Below are 24589 nucleotides of genomic sequence, written 5' to 3'. Positions count from 1 at the left end.
TCTAAATAACTTGGTCCAGTTTCTTCGTGGTATTTCTAGGCATGATAACTGGCATTACCTTTCTATTTATCTATTTATTTGTGTTTCAATTATAATGTATTTATTTATATTGCATTTTATTTATATATTTTTTTATACTTTTATATATTCACTGTTCTTTAAGTGCAATAAATGCAGTGTTTACAAAGTCAGTAAGTGTGTTAGATAATCGTGATTTCAATATTGACCAAAATAATTGTGATTATGATTTTTTTCCCATAATCGAGCAGCTCTAGTCTGTAAAATGCTGAAAGTACTGAAAAATGCCCATCATTATTTACCAACAAACTAATGTCTTTAAATTACTTTCCTGGCAACATAAAGTTGATTTTGTAAGTTATGGTTCCCATGGGTGTTTAAAAAAAAAAAAATGCAAGACATCACAATAGCTAGATCCATCATTTGTATAGTCTTTGGGAGCAACTCAACTTTCAAAATAAGAGCACAGAGCACAAAAAAGCAACTTAAACAGTGATGAGAATAGCTATAGTTTAACTTTCTGTTAATCCATTATTACGGCTCTAAATTACCATGCTGTTTGTACTTGAAATATGAAGGAGGCGGTGCCACACATCACACAGAGTTTACAAGTTTGTCTTCTCTGCATCTACAGGTTGTACAGACTTTGGAGGACCACCACCAGGAAGTGCTCTCTCTCTACAGAGACTATGGATTTGCTGGCCTGATCGCTCAGGATTCAGAGTTTGCCCTCTGCAACGTCCCCGCCTACTTCTCCTCACATGCGCTCAAACTGAGCTGGAATGGCAAGAACCTGACCACACACCAGTATCTGCTGTCCGAGGCTGCCAGGCAGCTCGGGCTCAAGACACAACACCTGCCCTGCTTTGCTGCTCTGCTGGGTGAGGAGCGGCATACTCGCACACAGCTCAACTAACACACACACACACACACACACAAAAAGCAAACATGTATCCCACATTTCTCTTTGTAGAAAGACACACTCCTGTTTGTGAGTTATAATTGGCAACTAAATTTGTTGTTCTTGTTCACTGACACAGCAAAGAGTTAAGAGTTTCCTTCTTGCAGGAAATCATATTTTGCCTGATGAGGACCTGGCTGCCTTCCACTGGAGTCTGCTGGGACCAGAACACCCACTAGCCTCCCTCAAGGTAGCGACTGGTTCTGTGTCCAAAGTTCTCTGAGAAACACACACAATATTAGCTGTAACAGTATGTAATGTCACATGAACCCTTAACTCAGTTTTAAACAAAACCAGATTTTGGCATAAACTTTATAGATGGCACCTATTCAAGAGAGGGGTGTCCTATTTTCTTTTTTTAATGCATTCACAATAAAATCTCTCCTTTTGATCTTTAGAAGGCTTTTATTGTGAAACACGTGTAGGAAGTGTTAATAAATATCTAAATATAGTACCATCGTGCAACAAGCTACTTGACTGTTAAAACACACCTGAAGTGTCTGCTCTGGTTCTAAGGAAGGCCTTTCCCTGAGAGGTCTCAGTGCAGGATTTAGATGCACATCATCATTTTCTTCATTGGTTGCCACAGCTGTGGCAGACCAATGTTGTGTGATGCAAACTGTTACAATTAATAGCTTTCAGAGTGCCGAGTGTGTAGCACTGCTAGCATTTGCAGCCTTCGTCCACACGCTGCAGAATGTCTTTGATGTGGTTTACTCTGATACCACCTTTATACAACTGCATTTTCATGATTGAAGTACTGCTGAACTCTGCCGGTTCACTTGCCTGTCACCGGTCTTACTTTCGCTCTTGCTTGCTTATAACTTCCCGTCACAGAGAGTGGTGGGTGTTATCATAGGCCAGGGCCGCTGGCGGCTGCACTTAAATCTGACTAATTACTTTATGCTACTTTTACTAGCAAAGGTAACATTTAATTGTCTAGATAACTATTTGCACAGACTTCTACTTTAGTCATAGGGAGAAATAATATTTGGGTAGTTAGAAAATTATAATTTTTAATTTTCAGAGCCTCTGAGCCATTTCCAACACTATTGTGCACCCATGAACTTTGCATGTTAGACTACACAAGGGACGAAATGTTGTAGTCTTTTCATGTTTAAGCATTTAGGGATTTTGATATGATTCAAAGAGGCTATATTGTCAGCATTAAACTTTAGATTAAAAATATTTAATATTTTACTCTCAAAAGTGACTCTTTGTGCCAAAGTATGATGTGTAACATGGTTCCTATCATCCTGGATAAAGTGACATTTTCAGAAGTTAACATCCAAATGAATATTAAATTAATTGAATATTAATTGAATATTAAAATATTCATATAAAATTTGAATATATTAGAAGATTTTCATCCATCCCTTTAAAGCGTCCTCAGTCGTGGCCCAGAAACTTGAAATGAAATCATGCTTAAAAGAATAATAATAATAAAAAAAGTAAAGGTTCATGTCTGCTAGCCAACCACATGCAGACTCAGATGAACCTCATTAGATCAAATGTTGGGTCTGATGGTGCCTCAGAAAGTTGGGTGTTGGTCACAAGGAGTCAGTATATTTAATCCTATATTGGTCTGTGTTTACTATGCCATGCCTCAGCAGCAGTGCACCAGTTGCTAGAAAGAGTGCTAACGTAAGGGTTAACGCTTTGCAGCAGGTGTGAACTACCTGCACCAACAAATTTTTAGTGCAGTAGTTTGCGTTACTGCAGATGACTAAAAGGCTCAGATGACTCTGCTATCCTGGATGGCTTCTGTCTCTAGTTATGATAACACTTGTTATGAAGCTTAGGGTGACAAAAGTTATTTTCAACTTGATATCATCACATCATCTTTGGCTCATCTGCTCCGTTCCTCATGTGTGACGAGGTGCGCCCACACTGAAACTGAGAGCAGGGACCGTAAACAACAAAGGTCAAACGATTTAGCTCACTTTGTTCATTATTTTTCTTTAGCTGTTTTTGTCTTGTTCCATTGACATGCATTATTTTACTAGTAAATACCAATTTATTACTTTTTGTATGTTGGATGTTGCTTTACAAAGTGATGATTCCCCATCCCAGCAAACACTTGAAGGCAAGGCACTGATGTCCTATTAGAACTGGAAACCTGAATCAGTTCATACATTTTGAGGTGTATTATTGAACAGATAATGGAATGAAATGATAATCCTTCCAGAAATTCTTGCACACACATATGGATTGACTTCAGGAGTTAATCCAGGAGAGTCTCATAGCAAAACGTTTGTTCACAACTATTTCACAATGTGTTTGCCTTCACGCTCATGAATTGTCCTATTTTGTGATGCCCAGCACAGCTTTGTATGTAGTAATTTTCAGTAGAGGGTGGTGCGGTGGTTAGCACTGTCGCCTCACAGCAAGAAGGTTCTGGGTTTGAATTCAGTCTGGGGCCTTTCAGTTTGCATGTTCTCTCCAGGTACTCCAGTGTCCTTCCTTCCAGTCCAAAGACAAGCATGGGGTTAGATTAAGTGGTGACTCTATATTGCCCATAGGTGTGAATGTGAGTGTCTGTCTGTATTAGCCCTGCGACAGATTGGCGACCTGTCTAAATGTAGTCTGCCTCTCTGGATAAGCTCCCACCCTTCTAACATCCTGAATTGGATGAGTGGAAAAAGATGGATGGATGGATGCTTTTTCAATAGCGAGTATATTTTGTGGCTGCAGCTGTTGTCCAGAGTCTTCAGTGGGAATGATTCAGTATTGCACCCAAGAAAATGGAGCTTTGAAAAAAGCAGGAACCACATTATTTATTTTCATGGTCCATGAGTTTCTCCAAAGCCAAACAGATTTTAATGACTAAATCTGAGTTGTTTTTGATGCCTGAACCTAACCAAACAGTTTGACCTCTAAACTTATCCAAGTCATTCCCATCTAAACCTAACCAGGTCGTTCTTGACTCCTAAACCTGTTATTTTGAATGCCTAAGGCTAACCAAGTGATTTTCAATGCTAATTAGTCATAATTTCATAATGAATCGAATAATAATGTAACAATCTGTGAAGTGATCAAATCAGTACATTTGAGATGGATCAGGTGAAAATTCTGTGTATGAAAGAAGTGGGAAATTCATATCCACAGGTCAAACCAATAGATTAGAGCTCTGATTCACCACCTGCTGTGAGACTGTATTGGTTAATCATTTCCAAGTTTGGCCAAGCCCCACCGGTGGCAAGAATTTCATGCAAAGCTGCCCATAAACTTTTAAGTAACCATGCAAACAAACCCACAAACCTAACCAGCCTCTCCCTCGGAGCAAGAAATACCGCTTATTAATTTAACACTGGGATGGGCAGGTGCCTAAAGCCATCTAGCTGGATCAGTATCATTTTATTATTGGCATTGTATTAAAATTAAAAGTTTTTAGATCTATTAATTTTTTTTTTTTTTTTGTCAGAGGTGTAACATCACAATACTAGATTATATGGGGAAAATAACCAGAGATGCTTTTTGAAAAATTTGTATCAATTTTGTATTAATACAAAGCCAACAGTTAGAAACGAGTGCTTCTTCTGCGTAACGCTTCTTAAAAATCTACCTCTCAGTACACTCACGCGGCTGTTTCAGTGCTGCTCTCCTCGTAGCTCGATATAAGTACATGAGACCCTTTGTTCTTTTGCTGTCAGGTGCGAGCCCATCAGTTGGTGCTGCCGCCCTGTGAGGTGGTGATCAAAGCCGTCTCAGAGTACGTCGCCTCCATCAAAGACCTGGGAAACCTCGACGCCATCGCCAGAGATGTCTTCAAACAGTCACAGGTAGGTCATGTGTGCGCTGATCCTTTTTACTGACTGCTAAACTAACATCGTGCTGGGTGAATTAACATTTCTTTGAATATGATTTACATGAAAAAGGACATGATTTTAGCTGAGGTTTGACTTTACACGTCGGATTTTTGCTGACAGTAAAATAGGTCATTATTGTTGACACCAGGCCTGAGTCAGCAACTGTACCTCCTCACACATCAGTGCTAAACTGTAGCTTTCTGCCCATCTGTTGTAAATCTGTGCTGCACAGGTTTAGCTAGTCCCCGGTGTCATCTTCGGAAGCGGGCCTGCTGTGTTGATTACGTCTGGAGGACACATAAATATTTAAGCCTGTATTTGGGTAGCTCATTGAGCCCGGTGTCTTCTGTAAAAGGAAAATTATGGTAGGGGTTCAGTAGCAGTTTACTGAACATGTTTATAAACTGCATGTCATGTCGAAGCTCTTTGACATTCACATTGACTAATAGGGTTTTTCCATTGTGGTTGGTTTAGGTGGTCAGTTGAGCCGCGCTGGCAGAGTGCATGTGTTTTTCCACTGTTCCACATGACGAGAAAAAGCTGAACACATAATGAGGCTGTGCTAACCAAAAGGTGAAGCTGGTGTATTTACTACATCATCTTCAAGCATGCACACGTGGTCTTATAGTATCTTGTTTTCATGCCTCAAAGTGGACCTTTTGGGGTTTGTAAGCACAACTGGTTCACCTATAGTTAGAGAAAACAGTCTGTGTTAAATTAAAGTTTAAAGTTGATATTCTCCCTCATTCATTTAGATAGGGACTTGAAAGCACTACCAGGATGGCTGCCCGCTAAAAGGACTTGGGTCTTCATAGACTCCAAACCAGGCAGGTTTTCACCTGGCAGGACCACAGCAATGTGCTGCTATTGAACCTCATGACATTACACCTCGGCCCAAACTATTGGACAAACCCCCGTCTATCCCATCATATTAATCAACTACATGGCCTGATCTTTAGTAAAATTGAGTTTGACAGACTTAAAATAGCATCTTCAATTTATCTTTACAATTTATATATAAATATTAGGGGTGGGACTTTAACGCGTTAATTTCGATTAAATAATTACGGGGAAATTAACGAATTAAAAATTTTAACGCATTTTAATCGCACTTTGCACCGTGAAACGTTTCTCAGTGCACGAGTTCCAGGCATACAGATTATATCGACGCACGATGTCAAAAATTCAGCGGCCGCATCGTTCGAAGGACCCGGCCCACGTCCTTCGCAGCCCACGAAGACCGCAAAGACCGGAAGTGAGCGGCTAGCCTTCATATCAGCATCGCCTGCCCTCACCTCTGCGTAGCTCATGTCGCCTAGCAACCTTGAGTGCGAAGCACAGCTGTGTAAAAGCAGCTGGTTAAACGGAGAACGAACTTTTTCTCCTTTTTGTGGTTTAATTTTAAGTCTGTTATTCAAAATAAGCTGTTAAAACAAGCATGACACATTTCAACATCAAGGAATACAGCTGAGAGAATGATTAATTTCCAACTATATTAAGTGAGACATTAATGTTGACTAAAACTATCCAGTTATGATGCTTAACTTTAATTTCAGAAGTTTGCTTATCACAGGAGCACTTCCACCCTTCATTGGTCTGTGTAGTAGACTGGTGGGAAAATAAACAAAATTTTGAAGCTTAAGCTTATGTATATTGATTCATTCATCAACCAAACTTAAATTAATATTTATCGTGTTAAATATTTAAATGTGATTAAAATGCGATTAATTTCGATTAATTACAAAGCTCCTAATTAATTAGATTAATTTTTTGAATGGAGTCCCACCCCTAATAAATATATAAAGCGGAACATTTTTACTTGTGCTGCCATGTTGAGTTCAGAACTGATTTTATTTTTTCTGAATCAAGCAGCAAATGATTGTATTGCATTATTGTCAAGTTATTTGCTTGAACTGTTGGACCTAACTAAGTATGGGGATAATCCAAATTTTCCTACTGTCAGCACGTACCCAGGGGAGAGGAAAAGGTCCCATAAACTGGACCTGAATATTCATGTATTCAGATCAGCTTTCTCACATAACATCCCTCCATTCAAACAGTGATAAACACGCTTTAGTCCATCTCATTTTTGCTTACAGACTTCTCAACAGGATTTAGGTATGTTGCATAAACCTTTATTGACCTTATTTCTCCAAAACAGCAGTGAGTGTCACAGATGGGACTGGGAGGTTGAGAGATGAACCTTTTGATGAGATCTGTTTATAGTAAGCAAAGAATATGGCTGCTCTCTTCCCTTCACAGGTATTTACTGATCTGGAACCAGCACAGCAAACATTTAACTGGGTATCATAAACCAGTTGTTCCTGTAGTAATGAGTGACACCTGTGTTTAATAGGGTTGAGAGTTCAGCCTTGTATTAGTCAATCTGTTATGTCAAATATTTTTGCACTGGTTAAATGTTTAAAAATGGTGTGATGGAGAGCTTTAAAACTGTCCAGTCTTTTGCGATATGATTCTTCATTTATTTCCTGGCACCAAAGGGGAAGTGAATAACTACCAAAATAAACACGTGATCCAGAATTTCAGAATTGGTGCACCTCTAGTGTGTGTTAACTTGAAGTGAGAGAGAGAGAGTGTTGGGAGACCAGGGGTTTGTTTCAGGAATGTTGCTGAAAAAATTCAAACTGGGAAATCTGGATCTGGTAACCTGATCCAGTTTCTTCTGTTTTACAAAGCCACAAGAGAATTGGATCAGCCAAGCTGGATTCAATCTTCTGAGATGATCGCTCACTCTTGTGGTCAGTCACTAGAGGCAGTGCAGTATATATTGATATTGGGAAATGATGAAAAAGGCAAATGAGAGGGTACAAAGTTTGACCTTAACATGAGCTTCTGTTTGAGGGTTATGAGGAATTACAGAGATCATTCACATTAAAGGTGAAATTGAATTAATTCTTTATGATGTGCATTTCTATTGCAGCATGACAGTCATAATTTTTTTTTTTTTTGCATTTTTGGCCACAGCGGCTTTTATCGACAGTGGAGAGAGAGACAGGAAATTGGGGGGGGGGAATCAGGGGAAGACACGCGGGCAAATTGGCAACGTGCCGGGACGCGAACCCATGCCGTCCGCACCGCAACGCGGCATATGTATGTGGTCACCGGCTTCACCACTAGGCCACCCAGGCACCTTGACAGTCATAATTTAAACTATTTTTCTGAGTGACTCCAGCAGTGAGTCAAGTGTGCCTCAAATACGGGTTTAAATGGTTATGGGGCTGTGTTGGTGTCACAAGAACGCTGCGGCGTGGTTGGGGGACAGTGTTTTGGCATGGTGTTTAATTTTGTTTACACTGAATAAACCAGCCAACGTGTAGGTTTAACTTTAGGGCTATGTTGCTGCGACAACCAACCCAACATGTGTTTCGTATTACCAAAACATGCTGAATCTTGCGAAATCATTAAGCACTGTCGTATAATGCAGGAAATCTCACCAGCAGATCCCTCAGTTAGAACATCCTCGCTGTCATAATCCCAGCAGCTTCAGCAGTCTTCATGCTGCTGTGTTTCCTTTGCAGTCTCGTATGGAGGACAAGGTGGAGCGATTCAAGAAAGCTGTGGAGTATTTCTCAGCTGCCTCCAAACCCCGCTCACCTAACATGGGGCCCTCCTCTTTCATTTGTGAGTAGTAAACTGCTCAGGAAGCAGGTTCAGAAAATGTAATCTTTTGTTTTGTTTTGTTTTGTTTTTTGGCTTACTCGATGTACTTTAATTCACCGTGAACAGAACACATTCTTCTAGTTTTGTTTAATCCTTGTGTTTCTGTCTCGCTGTGCTCAGTACCTGGGTTTGGACCCACTCCATTTGGGGGACCACATGGTCACATGGGACCGATGCAGCCTGGAAAGAATCAGGTAGATTCCTTCTCTCGCTAATCCTTCAGCCTCTTTGATGTGTAATTGTTCTTTCTACATGAATCTACATGTAGAATAGTGGATTAGATTTTTTTTTTTTTTTGCTCTTTGAAATCCCTTTGAGGCATGTGCTCGTTTAGTAGGTGATGGAGGAGGGTGCACTCCTTCCTGTCTCACATCCTCACACAAGCCTTGATTAGATGCTTCCAGTTTGATCTGATATAAAATAGGACAGTATTAGTTCCCACCCCTTGAGACATCTTCCTGTTACTCTTCCTGTCCTATACTCAATTTCCCATGCTTCTTCCTCCTCCAACCCTTTTTCCCTTATTTTTTCCCCCTCCTCTCCCCTCCCAGTTCCCTCCCCCCCAGGTCCCGGGGTTAAAGCCACCCTATCAAAATGCTCCATATGGACCTGGCTCCGCCACTCTGTTCCAGACCCCGCAGCCGCCATCTCAAGACTGCAACGACTCACTGACGGGCAAAATGGGCTTCTCTGACTGGTCAGCTCCATATGATTCCACTCAGGGGGGAAGTCGACTACCCAATCATCACACCGGCGCTCAGTCTGGCCCCTCTCCGTCTCCTTCCTCATCATCAGATGGAGATGAGCCCAACGACAGCAATGCCAAGTAAGACACAGAGAAAGTAAAGCTGCTTCTGCACAGTTTGAAGCGAAAGGAGGAGTGCTAGTCAACAACTGCGTAGAAGGTTCTGCAGGGACCTAACGTAGGACTATAAAACAACCACTGTACTCTGTGGGTTTCATGTCTGAAAATTAACTTGCGTGAGCTTTGCCTTTCTCAATTAAGACGTCCTGCATGTCCTACCAACCTGTTAGGCCACTTTTACACCAAGGCAAACAAGACTGAGCAAGCCTGGGCAGTGACAGCTCATAAATCTGACATGTAGTGGACACTGATGTCTTTACACTCATTTACAGTAATTATGGTTTCACACTGTATCGGTTTTATTGTTTGTTTTTTTTAATTACTAATATTATTTTTGCGTAAGTAAGCCTGTATATAGACTTTCAGTAACTCATTCTTCTACTCAGGGATAGGCAGTAGGGTTGGGCAATCTGCTCCATCGTCCTTGTCATTGCCCTCTGACATCACCGGTGACTCATACCGTTGCAGCCGGGGCAGCGACACACGAGGTGAACATGCAGACATTATGGTTGTTTGCACGTTCTCCTCCTCTGTCCATACTTTGCAATGTGTGTCCCAAAAAAAAAAAATTGAGTAGTGAGCGTTGAGAGAGACACAAACACACCCTGGAGTTTATTTCTCACTTCCAGCGTGAGGAGACTTGGCATACAGTTATGAATGATCTAATGTTAACGTAATTGGTTAACATAAGGGGACAGATATCAGCCGGACAGCTGAAACTGTGTGTTTTTAAAATTATTGTTTATTTAATTTTGTTTTTCTTTGTGTTAAATTCCTTGCCTGTCTGTCCTCCATTTTTCACCCTCCACACACAAACAGTGGAGTTTTTTGCTGACAATCACACGTGCCCGTGGAGGGAGGAAAAAATTTTAAGGAGATGTGATAAATGAGTGTTTCTTCATGTGCACTGTTACATTAAAATCTTTAATTTCAAATCAAGAAGAAATATTTTGTCAGTTAATAATGATGATGGATCAGTGTAATGTGAGTGAGAGGGTTACCCAGTAATTCAGGGTCCCGCTCAGTATGCCGCATATCTCTCATGGTAAATAATAATATAATATGCATGTAAACCTCTTTTTTTAATTAAGTATTTGAAACATTTATGTCAGGCACTAATAACAGGGACAGATACAATACAGAGACAAAATACATAAAAATATCAGTCAGCATTGGCTATCAATCGTTTTATTTTAAACATTGCTGTTGGTTCGTCTTTATGCAACATAAAACAGTTTTCCCAGTCAGTTGAATCACACGTACACGTGATAAATGCCAGTTTCTGGAAAACTAAACATTCCCATAAACCCTCTCTCTTCAGCCATTTGACAGACAAGTCCTCTCGGTGGGAGGATCCCGCTGGAAGAGGGGGCTCCGGCTCTGGAGACGGTTCCCAAGGCAACGGGAGCGGGTCAAACATTCCGTCACTGTTGTCTATGGCGACGCGGAGTCACATGGACATAACCACACCTCCTCTGCCTCAGGTGAGACAGGAACTCCAGAGGACCACAGCACAGGTGTGTGTTGTTTTGGGGAAAGTTTGTCACTGTTTCCTGTTTTTTTTTTTTTAATTGTAGGTCAGCGCTGAGGTTCTTCGTGTAGCTGAACACAGACACAGAAGAGGGCTGATGTACCCCCAGATTTACCACATATTGACCAAGGTAAAAAAGGTCTTCCTCATATTCGGGTTTTAAACTCTTTTTCAACATCTGCTTTTCAGAAAAAATCTTGAACCTGAGACCGTTTTAATCCTGAACTCTCTCATATATGCTGCCACATTTCAAGTGACCTTGAAATGTCCTTCCACTGAAACATGTTTTTGTCTGAGTTATGTAAGTTACATGCTGTGACAGTCTACCATTATTACTTTGTTCCAATGCATACAGTCACATAATCCGAGTTTTTCACCTGATGAAAACAATGTTCTGCTTATTGAATTAGCAATACATTATAAAGATATAGATATAAAGTATCTGACGAATGAGCATCTGTGATTTTGATTTTAGTCTCAAAAAAACCTGAAGGTTTTTGCTGTTGTTGAAACAACTGTGTGTACTACTCCCTTCACAAGCTGTCACAGTTTGGCTTTTATGGGTACAATTTAACCCTATAACACCGGGCGATCGCCGCTGAAGCACTCGTTACCTGCCCCCCACTAGCCGCGAACAGCTGGTTAACACCGAGCAGATCACCGCTGAGGCGGCTGATCAAAGGAACTGTGAATTACCTTAATGATGTGACTGTTTGTCCTATTTGAAAAATTCAAAGGGTTCCTGGAAGCTGAGAAACTGCTCTACACACCCAACAGGGTTATTATGGTAGTTGCTGCTGGAAGTCTGCAAACGGCGGCACTTTTGAAGTACGCTGTGTCACAGACGACACGTTTGGAGTTTATTCATTTAAATGAGAGGAAAAAAATTTGATTTGTTTGCCTTGTCTAAAAAAAACTTAGCCCAGAAAGTTGATTCTGTTCGTTTGGATGAAGCGTCTTCAGTGGGTGAAACATCCAAGTGGCTTCTTCAGTCTTAGCTGGCTGCAGGCTCCCTGCATACAGTACTTTTGTATAATGACCGAAACTAGCACCATTGACTAACAAAGCACACTGTAAATGTTGCAAAGCTGACATACTGTCGCTCTTTTTGCTTTTACAGCAAAATACTGCAGAACAGCTCTGGTTAGCACAGCTGCCACCTGCTGACTGTGAGAGAGAGAGAAAGAGAGCAGGGCGCAGCCATTTATTAGGACGGCAGCCCTGGGTAGCATATGGTGGCGTTGCAACATCTTTGAACCAGTTATGCAGGAAAAACCCTGTTGTGTCCCAGTGTTCTTGCTCAAGTTTACACTGGGGTCTCCCACTTCTCTTTCTCTGGTTAGAGCCTGTTTGTATGGAGCATTTCCGGTGTGCTGGCATAATTGGAAAAGTGTTTTTTTTTTTTTTTTTTTTCCCTAATAGCCAATCAACCTTTTATATCATAAACATATATTAGGTGCGTAATATGTCCTTTGAACACTGGAGTGATGGTTGCTGAACATGGGCCATTGTACGTCTATATACGTATATCTATACATCCAATTTCTGCCTCATATCCTGAGCTGGGTTGCAGGGAAGTAGTCTGAGCTGAGATGACCACCCTGTACCAGCTGAAAGCTCTGGCCCCAGACTTGTAGCAGCCATTTGCTTACGATCAGTGGTTCCATGTGGGAGCAGTATTGTAAGTAAATATAATACTGCAACACATGAAACTTATGTGTGTGATTCTAATCATACACTTTTCTCAGGTTATTAACTTGTTGCCGATCATTTTCTTTCACACTGTTGTCAAGCTTGTCACTTGCGACAGCTGTAATTTTTGGCAATTGAGATGTTGAGAGATGTGCGAAGCTTGTTTCCTTTACTCTCAGAAACTTCTGCAGCTTAAGCTGGACCAACTAAACACATTCAAGGCTGACTGTCTCTGTAAGACTCAACAAAAACAAACTTAAAAACACCGTCTTAGCATTTGTCCGTGTGTAAAGCATATTGTCGTGTTAAACAGGTTTTAAAAAGAGAGTTATCGTCCTCATCAGAGCTCTTGTTCCTTGCCTCCTCTTCCTTTTGTCCACACCTGTCCCTTACCTTCCCCATCCCTCAGGGAGAGATGAAGATGCCAGTGTGTATAGAGGACGAGTGTAACTCTGAGCTGCCTCCTGCCTCTCTGCTGTTCCGTGCTGCCAGACAGTATGCCTACGGCGTCCTCTTCAGCCTGGCTGAAACACACCGCCGCCTGGAGAGGCTTGCTCTCCGCAAGAGGGCACCCCTGGAAGGTAGGCCTTGGTCTGGGGTAGACTAGATACCTGGGTGCAGTATTTAAGGATGGGCTTAATGTTGCTTGAACACTCGCAGTTAGCCAGTTAACCTCACTGTAGTACAATTGTGGTCAGAAGTCATGTCATGGTAATTTGGGGCTTTTAATGATTTCTTTGAACTGTTCCTTTTCCTGGGTGGAATGATGGTTCACATACATCTTTAATTACTTTAAAAATAAAAATTGGGTGCGCAAGCTTAAATTTATTTTGAATTTTCTCTAATCTGCACAGGGTCAAAAATATGCACACAGGCTCAAATATACACATGTGCGCTCCCTTTAGATCTTTTAATAAGTGGTGCTGAAGGTTGTACAGTTTCTTTCAACTTGACAAAGTCAAGACCTGTTAAATTCTCATTAGTGGTCATGATTGACTATAACTGGTAGTTTCTTTTTGCCAGCCATGGACTAAGAGGCTGCCAACCAAGAAAAAAGCTCCAGTTCCAAAACTGACACCTTCAAACTCAACTGATGTCCACATGAATAAAACAAAGGCCTGCCGGAGAAAGGTTTGAAGGTTAGGTGAGACAAGATTGAGTCATTTGGTCACAATGGGAAGAGTTTTGTTTGGAGCGATTAAAGATGAGGCTTTCAAAACTAAGAACACTGTACCAACTGTCAAGCATGTTGGTGGGAGCATCATGCTTTGGAGATGTTGAGCTGCTAGTGGTACTGGTACATAGTACAAAGTGAATGCAGTAGTGAAGGAGGAGGACTACCTCCAAATTCTTAAACTGCACCTCAAATCAACAGCTAGATGGTTGAAACTTGAACACAGCTGAATGTTCTAACTGGTCAATGATCCAAAACACATCAAAACTGGTTGGAATGGGTAAAGCAGGCTAACATTAAGCTTCCCAAAGCCCTGACCTCAATCTTATTGAAAATTTGTGGACTATGCTTGAAAGCAGGATCTGTGCTAGGATAGCAAACTGTTTAAATAAACTACCAATTCTGCCAAGAAGAGTGGTCAAATATCCAGCCAGAATTATACCAGAAGCTTGTTGATGGCTACAAAAAGTGTCCGTGGGGGTGTATGTATATATTTGAGCCTGTATGTATACATTTGGTACTGTGTGGATTAGAGAAAATCCAAAATAAATTCAAACTTGTGCACTGTTATTTCCTTTTTTTCCTGTTTTCTCTGACCTGGGAAAAGAACAATAAAGTCATTAAAAGCCCAAAATTACCATGATGTTCATGCTCATGACTAGTGTATGTAAACGTCTGACCACAACTACATGTAGGCGCACACAGTACATTCACTAAATTCAGTGGGTCTGACAGTAATCTGTGCATTTTCCTGTTATATTTATAATTTTTAATTTTTAATTATATTTAATTGAGAGACATGAATAACTGTTTCATATCACTGAGGAAACACACAAATATTTGTTTGGTCATGTTTCTCTCTTTTAGACTAGTCAGTCTCTCTCTCTTTTTTTTTTCCTCTCGTTTTAATGACTAGCAAATTATTTGCCATGAGCGTCTCTATTTCAGACAGAGTGAACTGAGGAACTGCAAAAAGGCCCAGTGTGAGATAAGTAGGGATTATTTTGAACTGTGAATCACGCAGAGCTCCTCTACGAGAGTTCAAGAATAAAAATTTAAACTGGAAGAAGGCCTCTGAGTTGAACAGATTACAGGCTATAGATACTTACTCCACCTTCATGCGGTGCCATGTAGCCTCAGGACCTCCCAAACCTTACGTTTGCTTGGGTAAACTTTTCATGTCGGGCTCTTACTAGGCCACCTTCCAGATGTGTGTGTGCCTGTTACTTTTTTTTCCTTTCTCAGTTCCCTTGACTAAAAGGAAGTGGGTTGTAGGGGTTGTATATTTGCTGACTTGTCAGAAAACCGACTGGGAGCTTATTATTCAGACATTTGCAGTTTTTCGTCTGCTCCTGGGCCTTTTCCTACAGAGGTCATTTTGATTTCATGCTGAAAAACTGCTTTAGTAATATTGTGTTTTAGGGTGAGAAGTACCAGGATTTCTACAGGTCATTAAAATCAAGGAAAATACACTCTTATTTCCCATAAATTGCTGCTGCTGTTACATTTGCAAATGGTGTGTTTAAGATTTGCCATTGATGCAGCCAAAGATCTATTAATGCATTAGCTCGGTTAAGGCTGTAGTTTATGTCTGAAAAGACATATTAAAATACAAAATTCCCACATGTGGAGAGTCATTAACAGCCAGATGGGCTGCCAGGTTTGCAAACAAATAACCACAAATCCCAGTGACGTCTTCCAATTCTTGTTTTGTCTGACCGAAAGTACATTTACATGCGATTCACTTGACTGTGATGTGTGGCAAAGAAAAGCAGAAGTCGAATACCCGACTAGTAGTTACAGCTTGTTTATGAATGCTGGAAAATTACACATAATTTCAAGTTTTCCCAGTCTTAATTTGTATTAATTCAGGTCTTAAGAAGAGCAACTTTGTCACCTACATATACATGCAGTGAAATTCAGTCTCTGCATTTCACCCATCACACATGCGGTATGAGGCGCACACAGCAGAGCATGTGGAGCAGGGGGCTTTCATCTTTAGCAGCTTTGAAAGACTCCAAAGTTTCCTGAAACTAAAACGTCTGCAACTTTCAGGAAGATGTAAAAAGGTACCACATTATATACCTTATTATTCCAACTTGTCCCTTGTTTCTGTGTCGCAGTTCCTCCAGTGATTATCAAAGAGTGGAGCAGCGGTAAGGCCAAGTCGGCCCTGACGCCAGAGCTGGTTCCCGCCCTGTGTTTCCGAGAGTGGACCTGCCCCAACCTGCGGCGGCTCTGGCTAGGTCGTGCCAGCGAGGACCGCTCCCGGAGAACCAGGGCCTTCCTGGCCTGCCTACGCTCAGACTGCCCAGCCCTCCTCAACCCAGCACAGGTCCCACAGCATCTGCTGCTCATGTGCTGCGTGCTCAGGTATCATCAGTTGCAGTAATCATATAGTTTAAAATGCTTTGCTCACATCTGTATATATGTGTTGCTTTAGTGCTTGCTTAGCTGAGAATATTTGAGGTTAAATGCTGTTTGACCCCCTCTCATGATTTCTTTGCCGAAGCAAAGCCAAGGCGGGGCTTTGTTTCATAGTTTGTCAGTGAGATTACGCGTGATCTTGGTGAAGTGGTGGAGCATCATTAAATTTTGGTGCATATCTGAACCCCTTTATCTGAAATTTGCTGGATATGGGCTCCGGTTTGTTGGAGGGTGAACTGTCCAAATGTTTGCCTTGTTGCAAATGCAGCAGTGTATGAATGTGGCACAGCAGCATATGTGCATTCTTGGGTATACACAAAGCAAGTCTTGGCACTCAGCAGGCATCTTGGCAACGTCTACAGGTAGTTATTTCAGAGTATGTCAAGAGGTCTTGTCGAATAGTTAAAAAAAAAAAAAAGATCTCATCTTTTTCTCGATGGAAACACCACGAGGTCAAGGAAGTTCTAGAGGGGAAACTACAATAGCACCTAAAGTTGGGATGCCAAAAACTCATCTTTGCCCTATGGGTTCTTACCATGTTGTTTCGTGTAGGTGATATAAAACCAGTGAAAAATTATTAATTATTACTTCATTATTAAGGTTTTTTTTTTTTAAGAAATAGGAATAAATGGCCTATAAAGTGAAATAAAATGCCTGTCCCACTGATAAATTTTTTTCCTTTACCTGCTTGAGAGTTGATCTAACATTACTCTCCTGTCTTTATTGCAATAAAACCGTTTCTAAGCTGATGGCAAACATAATATCATTTGCAGTTTTCTTCTGAATTTTCCCTGAGAGTCACCCTTGTATTTTATTCAGTAATAATGGTGATACGGCAGATTTAGCAGGATTAAACTCTTCTAAAGGCGTCTGTTAACTAAAAGTTCAATTCAGTTCAATTTTATTTATATAATAATAATAAGGTTGCCTTACAGGTAAAAAACAATCAAAAATGAAAAAATTACAATTACACAATAAACAAAAATTGAAGAAAAGCAAAACAATAGTTAAGACCAGGATAAAATCGAAGAACCCACCGAGTCATAGGCCCAAAGCTTGTTTGAACAGATGGGTTTTTAGACGAGATTTAAAAAGAGATAAGCTGTTTATGACCTTTAATGGTTGTGGTAGAGCATAACCCAACAGTCAAAACAACCACCTATGAGCAGCACTTGGTGACAGTGGGAAGGAAAAACTCCTGTTTAACAGGAAGAAACCTCCAGCAGAACCAGGTGTGCAAAAGTGTGCAAAGGATTTAAAAAAAAAAAAAAAAAAAAAAACCCTATCAGTCCGTGTTACGGTGTTTACGCAAGACGTCCTCTTTTTGGCCTTTGTTTGGTAATAATGGTGATATGCAAGACTTGAGCAGGAGAGTCTGTCGTTTTCATTTGTTAGTTTCAACTGAAAAGCCCTTGTCGCCTTGCCTTTGTAGCAGTGGACCTTTTGTCACATGTGATAATGATGGCTATGCCCCATCAGGTGTCGTGTCAAGCCCCAACAGTGAGTCAGCGTACAGACTACTACAGTGCAGGAAGCGCACAAGGAAAAATTTCATTTTGATGTTGTAATTGTAGCTGTTACAAAAGCCAAAATGTCTTCTGTAAACAAGGCCGTGAACGGTGATGCTCTGTCAAAGGTGTTTTCATGTCCTCTTATGACTGTCCTCACGTCAGCCTCCCAGTCCTCATTCATAGCTGTACTTGTAACTCAGAAATCACTTGGGGTCACACATTAGAAGAATAAAATACATATGAATCTGGTTTCACTTGTTGTTGAACCAGCTGAAGATGGGGATTACAATCCTGGAATAATCCTCCCATTTGGTTATTATTAAAGTCGATTATAACAGTTAAAAATTGAGGTGTTTTCCCACAGCAGACATCTCGACTCGTCACAGTAGGAAAGACACAGTTGTTACTAATGACGTTAACAATGGCTTTGTCTGCTGTCCTGGTAAGCCTCATCAGTGTTGCTGTGAGCCAGCGCTCACAATACCAGGATGCTAATTGGATTTCAACAGTCGTTTTATTATTTATAGCCGTGCTGTTCTTACGGTGATATGTCAGGATGCCTTCTGTGAAAAAGGCCCGTCAGTAGATTGACAAAGAAAAATGACATACAGTGGAGCCTGTAATGGTGCCTTTGCTGCACAGTCTCTACACAAAACTGCTTTTTTATTTGTAGACAAACCAAATACTGTGCTGATTATTTCTGATTTGTGTGGGTATTTATAGTAACATTAAACATGCCTCACAGTTCAGTTGAATTGCAATTTTATTTATCGAAGAGGTGGAACTAGCTGCTTTGTTTTTCATGACTTGAAACACGAAGTGAATCTTCAGCCTTTTTGATGTGGACACAGTAACGGCAGGGAGAAAATGTTACATCATCCAGACTCAAGAAATCAAAAAGTCACAAAACGAACTCGACTTTTGCATTTCAAACACTAACTGGAGCAGCTCAGTGGCTGTGAATGCATGTTTTTGCCTGGGATTGACTTGTGTAATGGTGCACTATGGCTCTGGGCTTGTTCTGGCTTTTCCCTGGAAGCTCCTATTTCTCCGAATGCTGCCTGTGTCGGCCCAGTTTCACTGCCTGGTTAAGTAAATGTTTGTCTGGCTCTGGGATATCCCCTAAAATGATCCCCTTTATAGTAGCTTATTTCGATAACTTGATCTATAATCATAAAAAATGATTCATCAATAAATGAACACCTTTGCATTTTCAGGACACTGTGTGTATTAATTACTTTCCTCTCAGGTATATGATGCAGTGGCCTGGAGGAAGGATCCTTCAGAGACATGAGCTTGATGCCTTCCTGGCTCAAGCTGTTTCCAGCCAGCTCTATGAGCCTGACCAGCTACAGGAGCTCAAGGTGAGAGTCCCCTCCTTTCATGGAATAATTAATAAATGTTGTTTTTGGACAGTTTCTGCACTATTTTTTTCTTGTTTTGTGTTGTTATATCTCTTGGTGCTTGGTGCACCAGCTCATGCAGTGAAGAGACTGCAGAGTTTCTTTTCAAGATTTTCTTCTGAAATTCTTGGTTTCACTGAAATCCATGTAGAGACTGCCCTGCTTGCATATTCACGCCTGTAGGCTGGCTGCTGCGGCCGCACTATGTGCAGCAGGTTACAAAAACTGGGAGGTGTACAACAAGCCAAAACGCATGATGACACACTGTTCAACACAGATACAACAAAATAAACCCAAACAGAATAGATGGTGGTAAAATTTTGGGGAAAAAAGGTTGAGATTTGAGCATAGAAAGAAAATTTAGTTCAGCTTTGACAGCAGAAGCTTTGTTTGTATGATGTCATCGAGCTGCTGTTATGACCGAGCAGAGGAGGAAGTAGCACGAAAACGAATAGTAGAGATGTTCTTCTTGGCCCTGATTTCAGTATTGATTATCATCATACATGCATCAGCTGTGATGTGGGTGGCAGTGAACTTCCTGAGATCGCAGTGCGTGGGCGCCTTCAGGAGTGGATGAAACTCTGTAGAGTCAAAATTCCTCCGTAGAGTAAAAACCCCGACGAGAAGTGTTTCCGCTGCGAGCGCTCACGTGTGCCAGAGACCTCACCGCTCCCCTGCGCCGTCGCCTCTTTTACCGTTTCTGCTTCCAGTTCCTGAGTGTTGTCATTTTTCATTTGTGTGTTGGTTGTCAGGTGGAGAAGGTGGATGCCCGCGGCGTGCAGCTGGCCGCTCTCTTTATGGCCGGCGTCGATACGGCGCTGTTCATCAACGATGTCTGCGGTCAGCCGTTGCCGTGGGAACACTGCTGCCCCTGGGGCTTCTTCGACGGCAAACTGTTCCAGAGCAAACTGGCCCGAGCCGCCCGCGACCGAGCCGCCCTGCTGGACATGTGTGAGGGGCAGGTATGACACAGAGCACCACTCGTTGTCGCTCAGGTCCCAGTTTGTAGGTGAATACGAGCTCATTAGGGACGGAAACAAACGAGACATCTGAAAGTAAAACAGGAAATTTTAATGGCTGTGGTTTAACACTGTCCATACAAAAACCCAGTAAATCTGGGTTACTTGGCACATAACGCTGCATGTAGGACACTCTTGTAGCTCACCTGGGAGCGCACGTGCCTGATGTGCTGAAGGCTTACAGCAGCGGCCTGGGTTCGAGTCCACACCAATGTTTGTGTGCTGTGCCCATCAAATGAAGGCTTTAAAAACCCCAAAATAAACTATAAACAACATTGTGCATACACACACAGTGTCAGCTTAGTACACACCAACCTACTCCTGCTTATTTAGAGAGTGTGAGTGCTGCCTGCTAGTGGTGAGTGGTTGGTTAACACCTGAGTCGCTATACAGGACTAGAAATATAATATGACCAATCGTTTAACCCGCTTGTATTTCTGCTGTTCGGCAGCTGTTTAAACATCAAGTAGATTATTTGCATATATCCCCGATTTAAAAATTAAATTAAATTCTAAAAAAAGAAAACAATATAAAAAGGAAAATCAATAACAATACAAAACTTTTGCAATATTTAGCATCTCACTGACTAGTTGCATGTAAAAGGAGAGCAGCATTTCGTTAGCATTCTGCTATTAGGAGGGAGAATGTACAGAGGCTGAATTATTGAAGGATTATAAACCTCTTTTGCTTGTTGGAGCCCTGATCGGTGACCGTGGTTGGTTTATTTTTCCAGGGGCAGTGTAAATTACTCACCAATGTGTCTGTGTTAACCAAGTTTCCAGCTGCTGTCCCATGGCCAAAAGTGAAGTAGACATTAAACCAACAGGATGGGGACATTGGTACAGGAGGAAGCAAACAGACCTGGGATAAAAAGCTTCAGAGCAGCAGGAAAACGGAGCATCTGCTCGTATAATTCTTACACCTCTTTGTTAATGCTTGATATCACTGGATATTGATTTATTTATCCTCACAGTTAAAATGATTACAGATTAAAAATGTATAAAAATCGCATTTTAAATTATTATTGTGAAGGTATCAGCTTCTCTCCCCTGTTTGGACTGTGAGGGGGTGGGATAGTTTGTATAGACTGTTGCATTACTTTAAACAGTTTTAATGGCACATTATTGACATAAAACTTTTTAACGAAGTGATTTTCCCATATGTACAGTACACCAAGAGCATTACCTTTTTTTCCTTTTTCCTTTATTTGCAATAATTGAACAGCAATAAGACATGGACATACAACCTAGAAAACAGGAAATTATAAAATAAGCAGGATAGACGGAGGGTACTGGATGCATGTTGATCTAGGTAATTGTTAAGCTTTTTAAGGCTTAATAGAACGTGGCAAATGATTTGTGTGCACTCCAGCTTTATGGCTAATAAAACTAGCAAAGAGAAAATTTGATCTACTCTGTATCTGCTGTGCATTAAACTCTCTTTTCTGCTCTGCAGGAGGAGCTGGTGTCCAAGGTCGAGAAGATGCGCCAGGCGATCCTCGAGGGCATCAACCTGTCTCGCCCTCCTCCTCCTCCACCTCCTCTTCCACCTCCTGCCTTCCTTCCCCCTGCCATGGTGCCCCCTTTCTATCCCATGCCTCCTCTCTACCCACCTCGTCCCATGGGCGGCATGCCCCCACATCACCCGCATCATCCACATCACCCGGCCCAGCACAGACCCAGAGGTTTCCCAGGTACGGAGATGCTTTCGTTTCTCCTGCTGGTTTCTCTGCAGACACTTTAAAGCTAATGTTCTCTTCACTTTGTGCCGACATCATCCTGCAGATTTTAAGGATGAGCTGACAAATACAGAGTCTAAAAATATACATTTATTTTCACAAGCTTCTTTTAAAACCTTTATTTAACAGGACATAAAACTCTTGAGATTTTAGAATCTGTCTTGTAAAAATGTCCTGGGCAGTCATACGCAGCACAAACCTAGCATATTTATATATGATGGGAGAAACCAAAAAACCTCAAGAAACTGAAGCCCCCAGCATTTAAAACCTAAGTACATTTTGCTCTGAAACATATATAAACAGCTGCCCCGCTATGCAAGGCACAGCATAAAGGATAAACTGCTGACAGCTGAAAAACACTCATAACTGGTAATAGAAGTTCTCCAACAAATAGTTACAACACTTTGTATTTTTACTATTTGTGGGACACTCATTTGCTGTCTCTGTGACCGTAGTTGGACTGCCTTTGAATGGTGAAGCAAGTTTATTTAGCGCCTTAATTTAAAGGTCTGTATAAGATATCTGCTAGAGTAGCTTTGAATGATTTATAGTTCAAAATAATCCTTTATCTTTATTTGGTCCTTGTGCATCTGCTGTCTGAAATGAGCCTTTTTAGCTCCTTTCCCACTTCTTTTAAGCCAACTTTCTTCTGATTGGTCGGACTTTGCAAACAGGACATTTGAGCTGTGTGTCTGAGCTAATCGCTCTGTGACGACAAGTAGGAAAATATTGTTGGAAATGGAGCATTTAGAGCAGTCTGAACTGAGATTTGGACTGCTGTACTTTTTGAACATGCATGGACCTCATTATTTGAAACTTTATTATGAGTATCCACCACTGCAGCAGTATATACTGTATATGGCAGAAAAGGGAAAAGCAGAATAGATCTCCTGTAGCAGATTAAACAGAAAGTTGTCCCTAATGTAATTACATTTAATTTGAGACAAGGCTCCAGCCTACTGTTGTACAGTTTCTTGTTAGTATAAAACTGAGTGCTGATTGGTTGTCTACTAGCTGGAGAAAAAAATGGTAGAATGAAGATAAATATGTAGTATATATATTATATGCAGTTAATATGAAATATAAAACTGGAACATGGGTAGAGTTTATTTTAGTAGACTGACTTTACAATCTTTTCTTTCAGGCATTCAGTCCATCCCCCCTCAGGGAGGGAAACTGGAGATAGCTGGCATGGTGGTTGGTCAGTGGGCTGGCAACAAACCAGTCCGTGGGAGAGGGGGCTTGAACATGCAGGTGGTGTCAGTGGGAACCGGGAAAGGGTGAGTGCCTCTATGGTTTTGCAGGTAAAATGAAGATGTTGCAGGGATAGTGCGGCCAAGACTGTAAAGGCTTTGATTAGTTTAATTTAAAAAGTCTGAGGTCCTTTGAGCCTTAGTCACTGGACTTTATTCTGGGCTTAGCCACAGTTTATACTTCTACTTTCCATTTATTGACATCACTGGTCTATAAATGCTGTATCATGCTCATTAATAACCTGCACTCCGGAAATTCTTTACACCGAGTTCAGCTTTCTCATCATGAAAAGTCTTCCTCACCCTCTGAAAAGCATTAATGTTTCTTTCTTAGTGCTAGCTTGGAAAGCCTACTTTTTTTTTTGCGGGGGGGTGCTCATGTTCTGACTCCGAGGATAGGCAGAGATTACAGCGGGGAGTTTTCAGAGTTCTTTACTTGAAGAATTTAATCCTGTGTGAATCACAGACATAGCCACTGTGAAATGTCCAATACAACTTTATTATTGATGAATACAATTAAAGGTTTGAGATGGATCATAAATAGGTCAGTATTTCATTTCATCCAGCATATTGAGCTCAATTTTGACTGTTTCCTCTGTTTTCTTACTTTCAGACTAATGTCTAGTATTTTTTTTTCCCTCTTCTGTTTAAATAACTGCTAAACTAGTTACCAGGAGTGTCCCTAACAGTTAAAGCCTATAGGGCCACTTTTTTAAGGGCTCTGGTTAAATTTCCCATTCACTTTGCCTTTTTTTTTTTTTTTCTGGATTTTTTCTGGTTACCTTGTAGCTGGTTGGCTTGGTTATAAAAGGATTTTCTGAAACATAAATGGAGAAAGGAACAAAGTCTCATCCCATAATGCACTGCAAATCCAATTTTCCACAGCGACTTCCAGCCTTTTGAATTTAATCCTTCATTATTGTAGTGTTGTATTATAATAATTTTGAATATGTAGCTTACTTGTTGATATTGTACAGTACTTTGTTCCTGACCGCAGTCACGATTTCTGAAGTTTCATACTCACTAAGCTATCCGGTGTTCGCGGGTTTAAACATTTCCAAGGTAACAGCAACCTCGGCCAATCAGACAAGTCACTGTTTCAGGTTAAGAGTGTAAGCACAGTAATTATTTCCCACAACATTGTGAGTAAAACACATGTTTTCAAAACAAGATTGATCTGATCCAGATGTGGTTTCTACAGGAGCACATACCATCATTTCACAGTGTAGTTCATACTAAGTCTACTTTGACCACATTATGATAATCAAACCCATATGGAGAATATGAAGCCTGAACCTGTCGGCTTCTCTAGTCTGAAGCAGACGGGTTTGAAGTTTTTAAAATGCCTTTCTGTGTGTTCATCACAGGAGGGGTAAAGAGACTCCATCAAAATTAAGGGGAGGGAAGAAGCCAACTGCCAACAGAACACAGGTATGACAGCAGGTGAACCTTCCCTAAAAGCCTCTCTTGGACATCTCAGCCTACATCTCTTTGTCGCACTCCAACT

General features: G+C 41.1%; 1 protein-coding gene across 1 annotated transcript in view; it reads left to right on the top strand.

The window, feature by feature from the left end:
• fam120c (family with sequence similarity 120 member C) overlaps positions 1 to 24589 on the top strand; it is a 35457-nt gene that overhangs the window by 6647 nt on the left and 4221 nt on the right. The window contains exons 2-16 of the mRNA XM_030733080.1: positions 653 to 899; positions 1087 to 1169; positions 4633 to 4761; positions 8328 to 8430; positions 8590 to 8663; positions 9021 to 9295; positions 10656 to 10818; positions 10912 to 10995; positions 12967 to 13138; positions 15855 to 16104; positions 18919 to 19033; positions 19825 to 20034; positions 21547 to 21784; positions 22974 to 23109; positions 24450 to 24513. Of these exons, the coding sequence (XP_030588940.1) occupies positions 653 to 899; positions 1087 to 1169; positions 4633 to 4761; positions 8328 to 8430; positions 8590 to 8663; positions 9021 to 9295; positions 10656 to 10818; positions 10912 to 10995; positions 12967 to 13138; positions 15855 to 16104; positions 18919 to 19033; positions 19825 to 20034; positions 21547 to 21784; positions 22974 to 23109; positions 24450 to 24513 (2343 nt within the window). The remainder of the gene's footprint in view (positions 1 to 652; positions 900 to 1086; positions 1170 to 4632; positions 4762 to 8327; positions 8431 to 8589; positions 8664 to 9020; positions 9296 to 10655; positions 10819 to 10911; positions 10996 to 12966; positions 13139 to 15854; positions 16105 to 18918; positions 19034 to 19824; positions 20035 to 21546; positions 21785 to 22973; positions 23110 to 24449; positions 24514 to 24589) is intronic.

The sequence above is a fragment of the Archocentrus centrarchus genome, chromosome 7 (genome assembly GCF_007364275.1).
Source record: "Archocentrus centrarchus isolate MPI-CPG fArcCen1 chromosome 7, fArcCen1, whole genome shotgun sequence".
Classification (NCBI taxonomy): Eukaryota; Metazoa; Chordata; class Actinopteri; order Cichliformes; family Cichlidae; genus Archocentrus; species Archocentrus centrarchus.
Note: the sequence above shows the minus strand (reverse complement) of the source record. Positions and strands in the feature narration are given on the sequence as shown.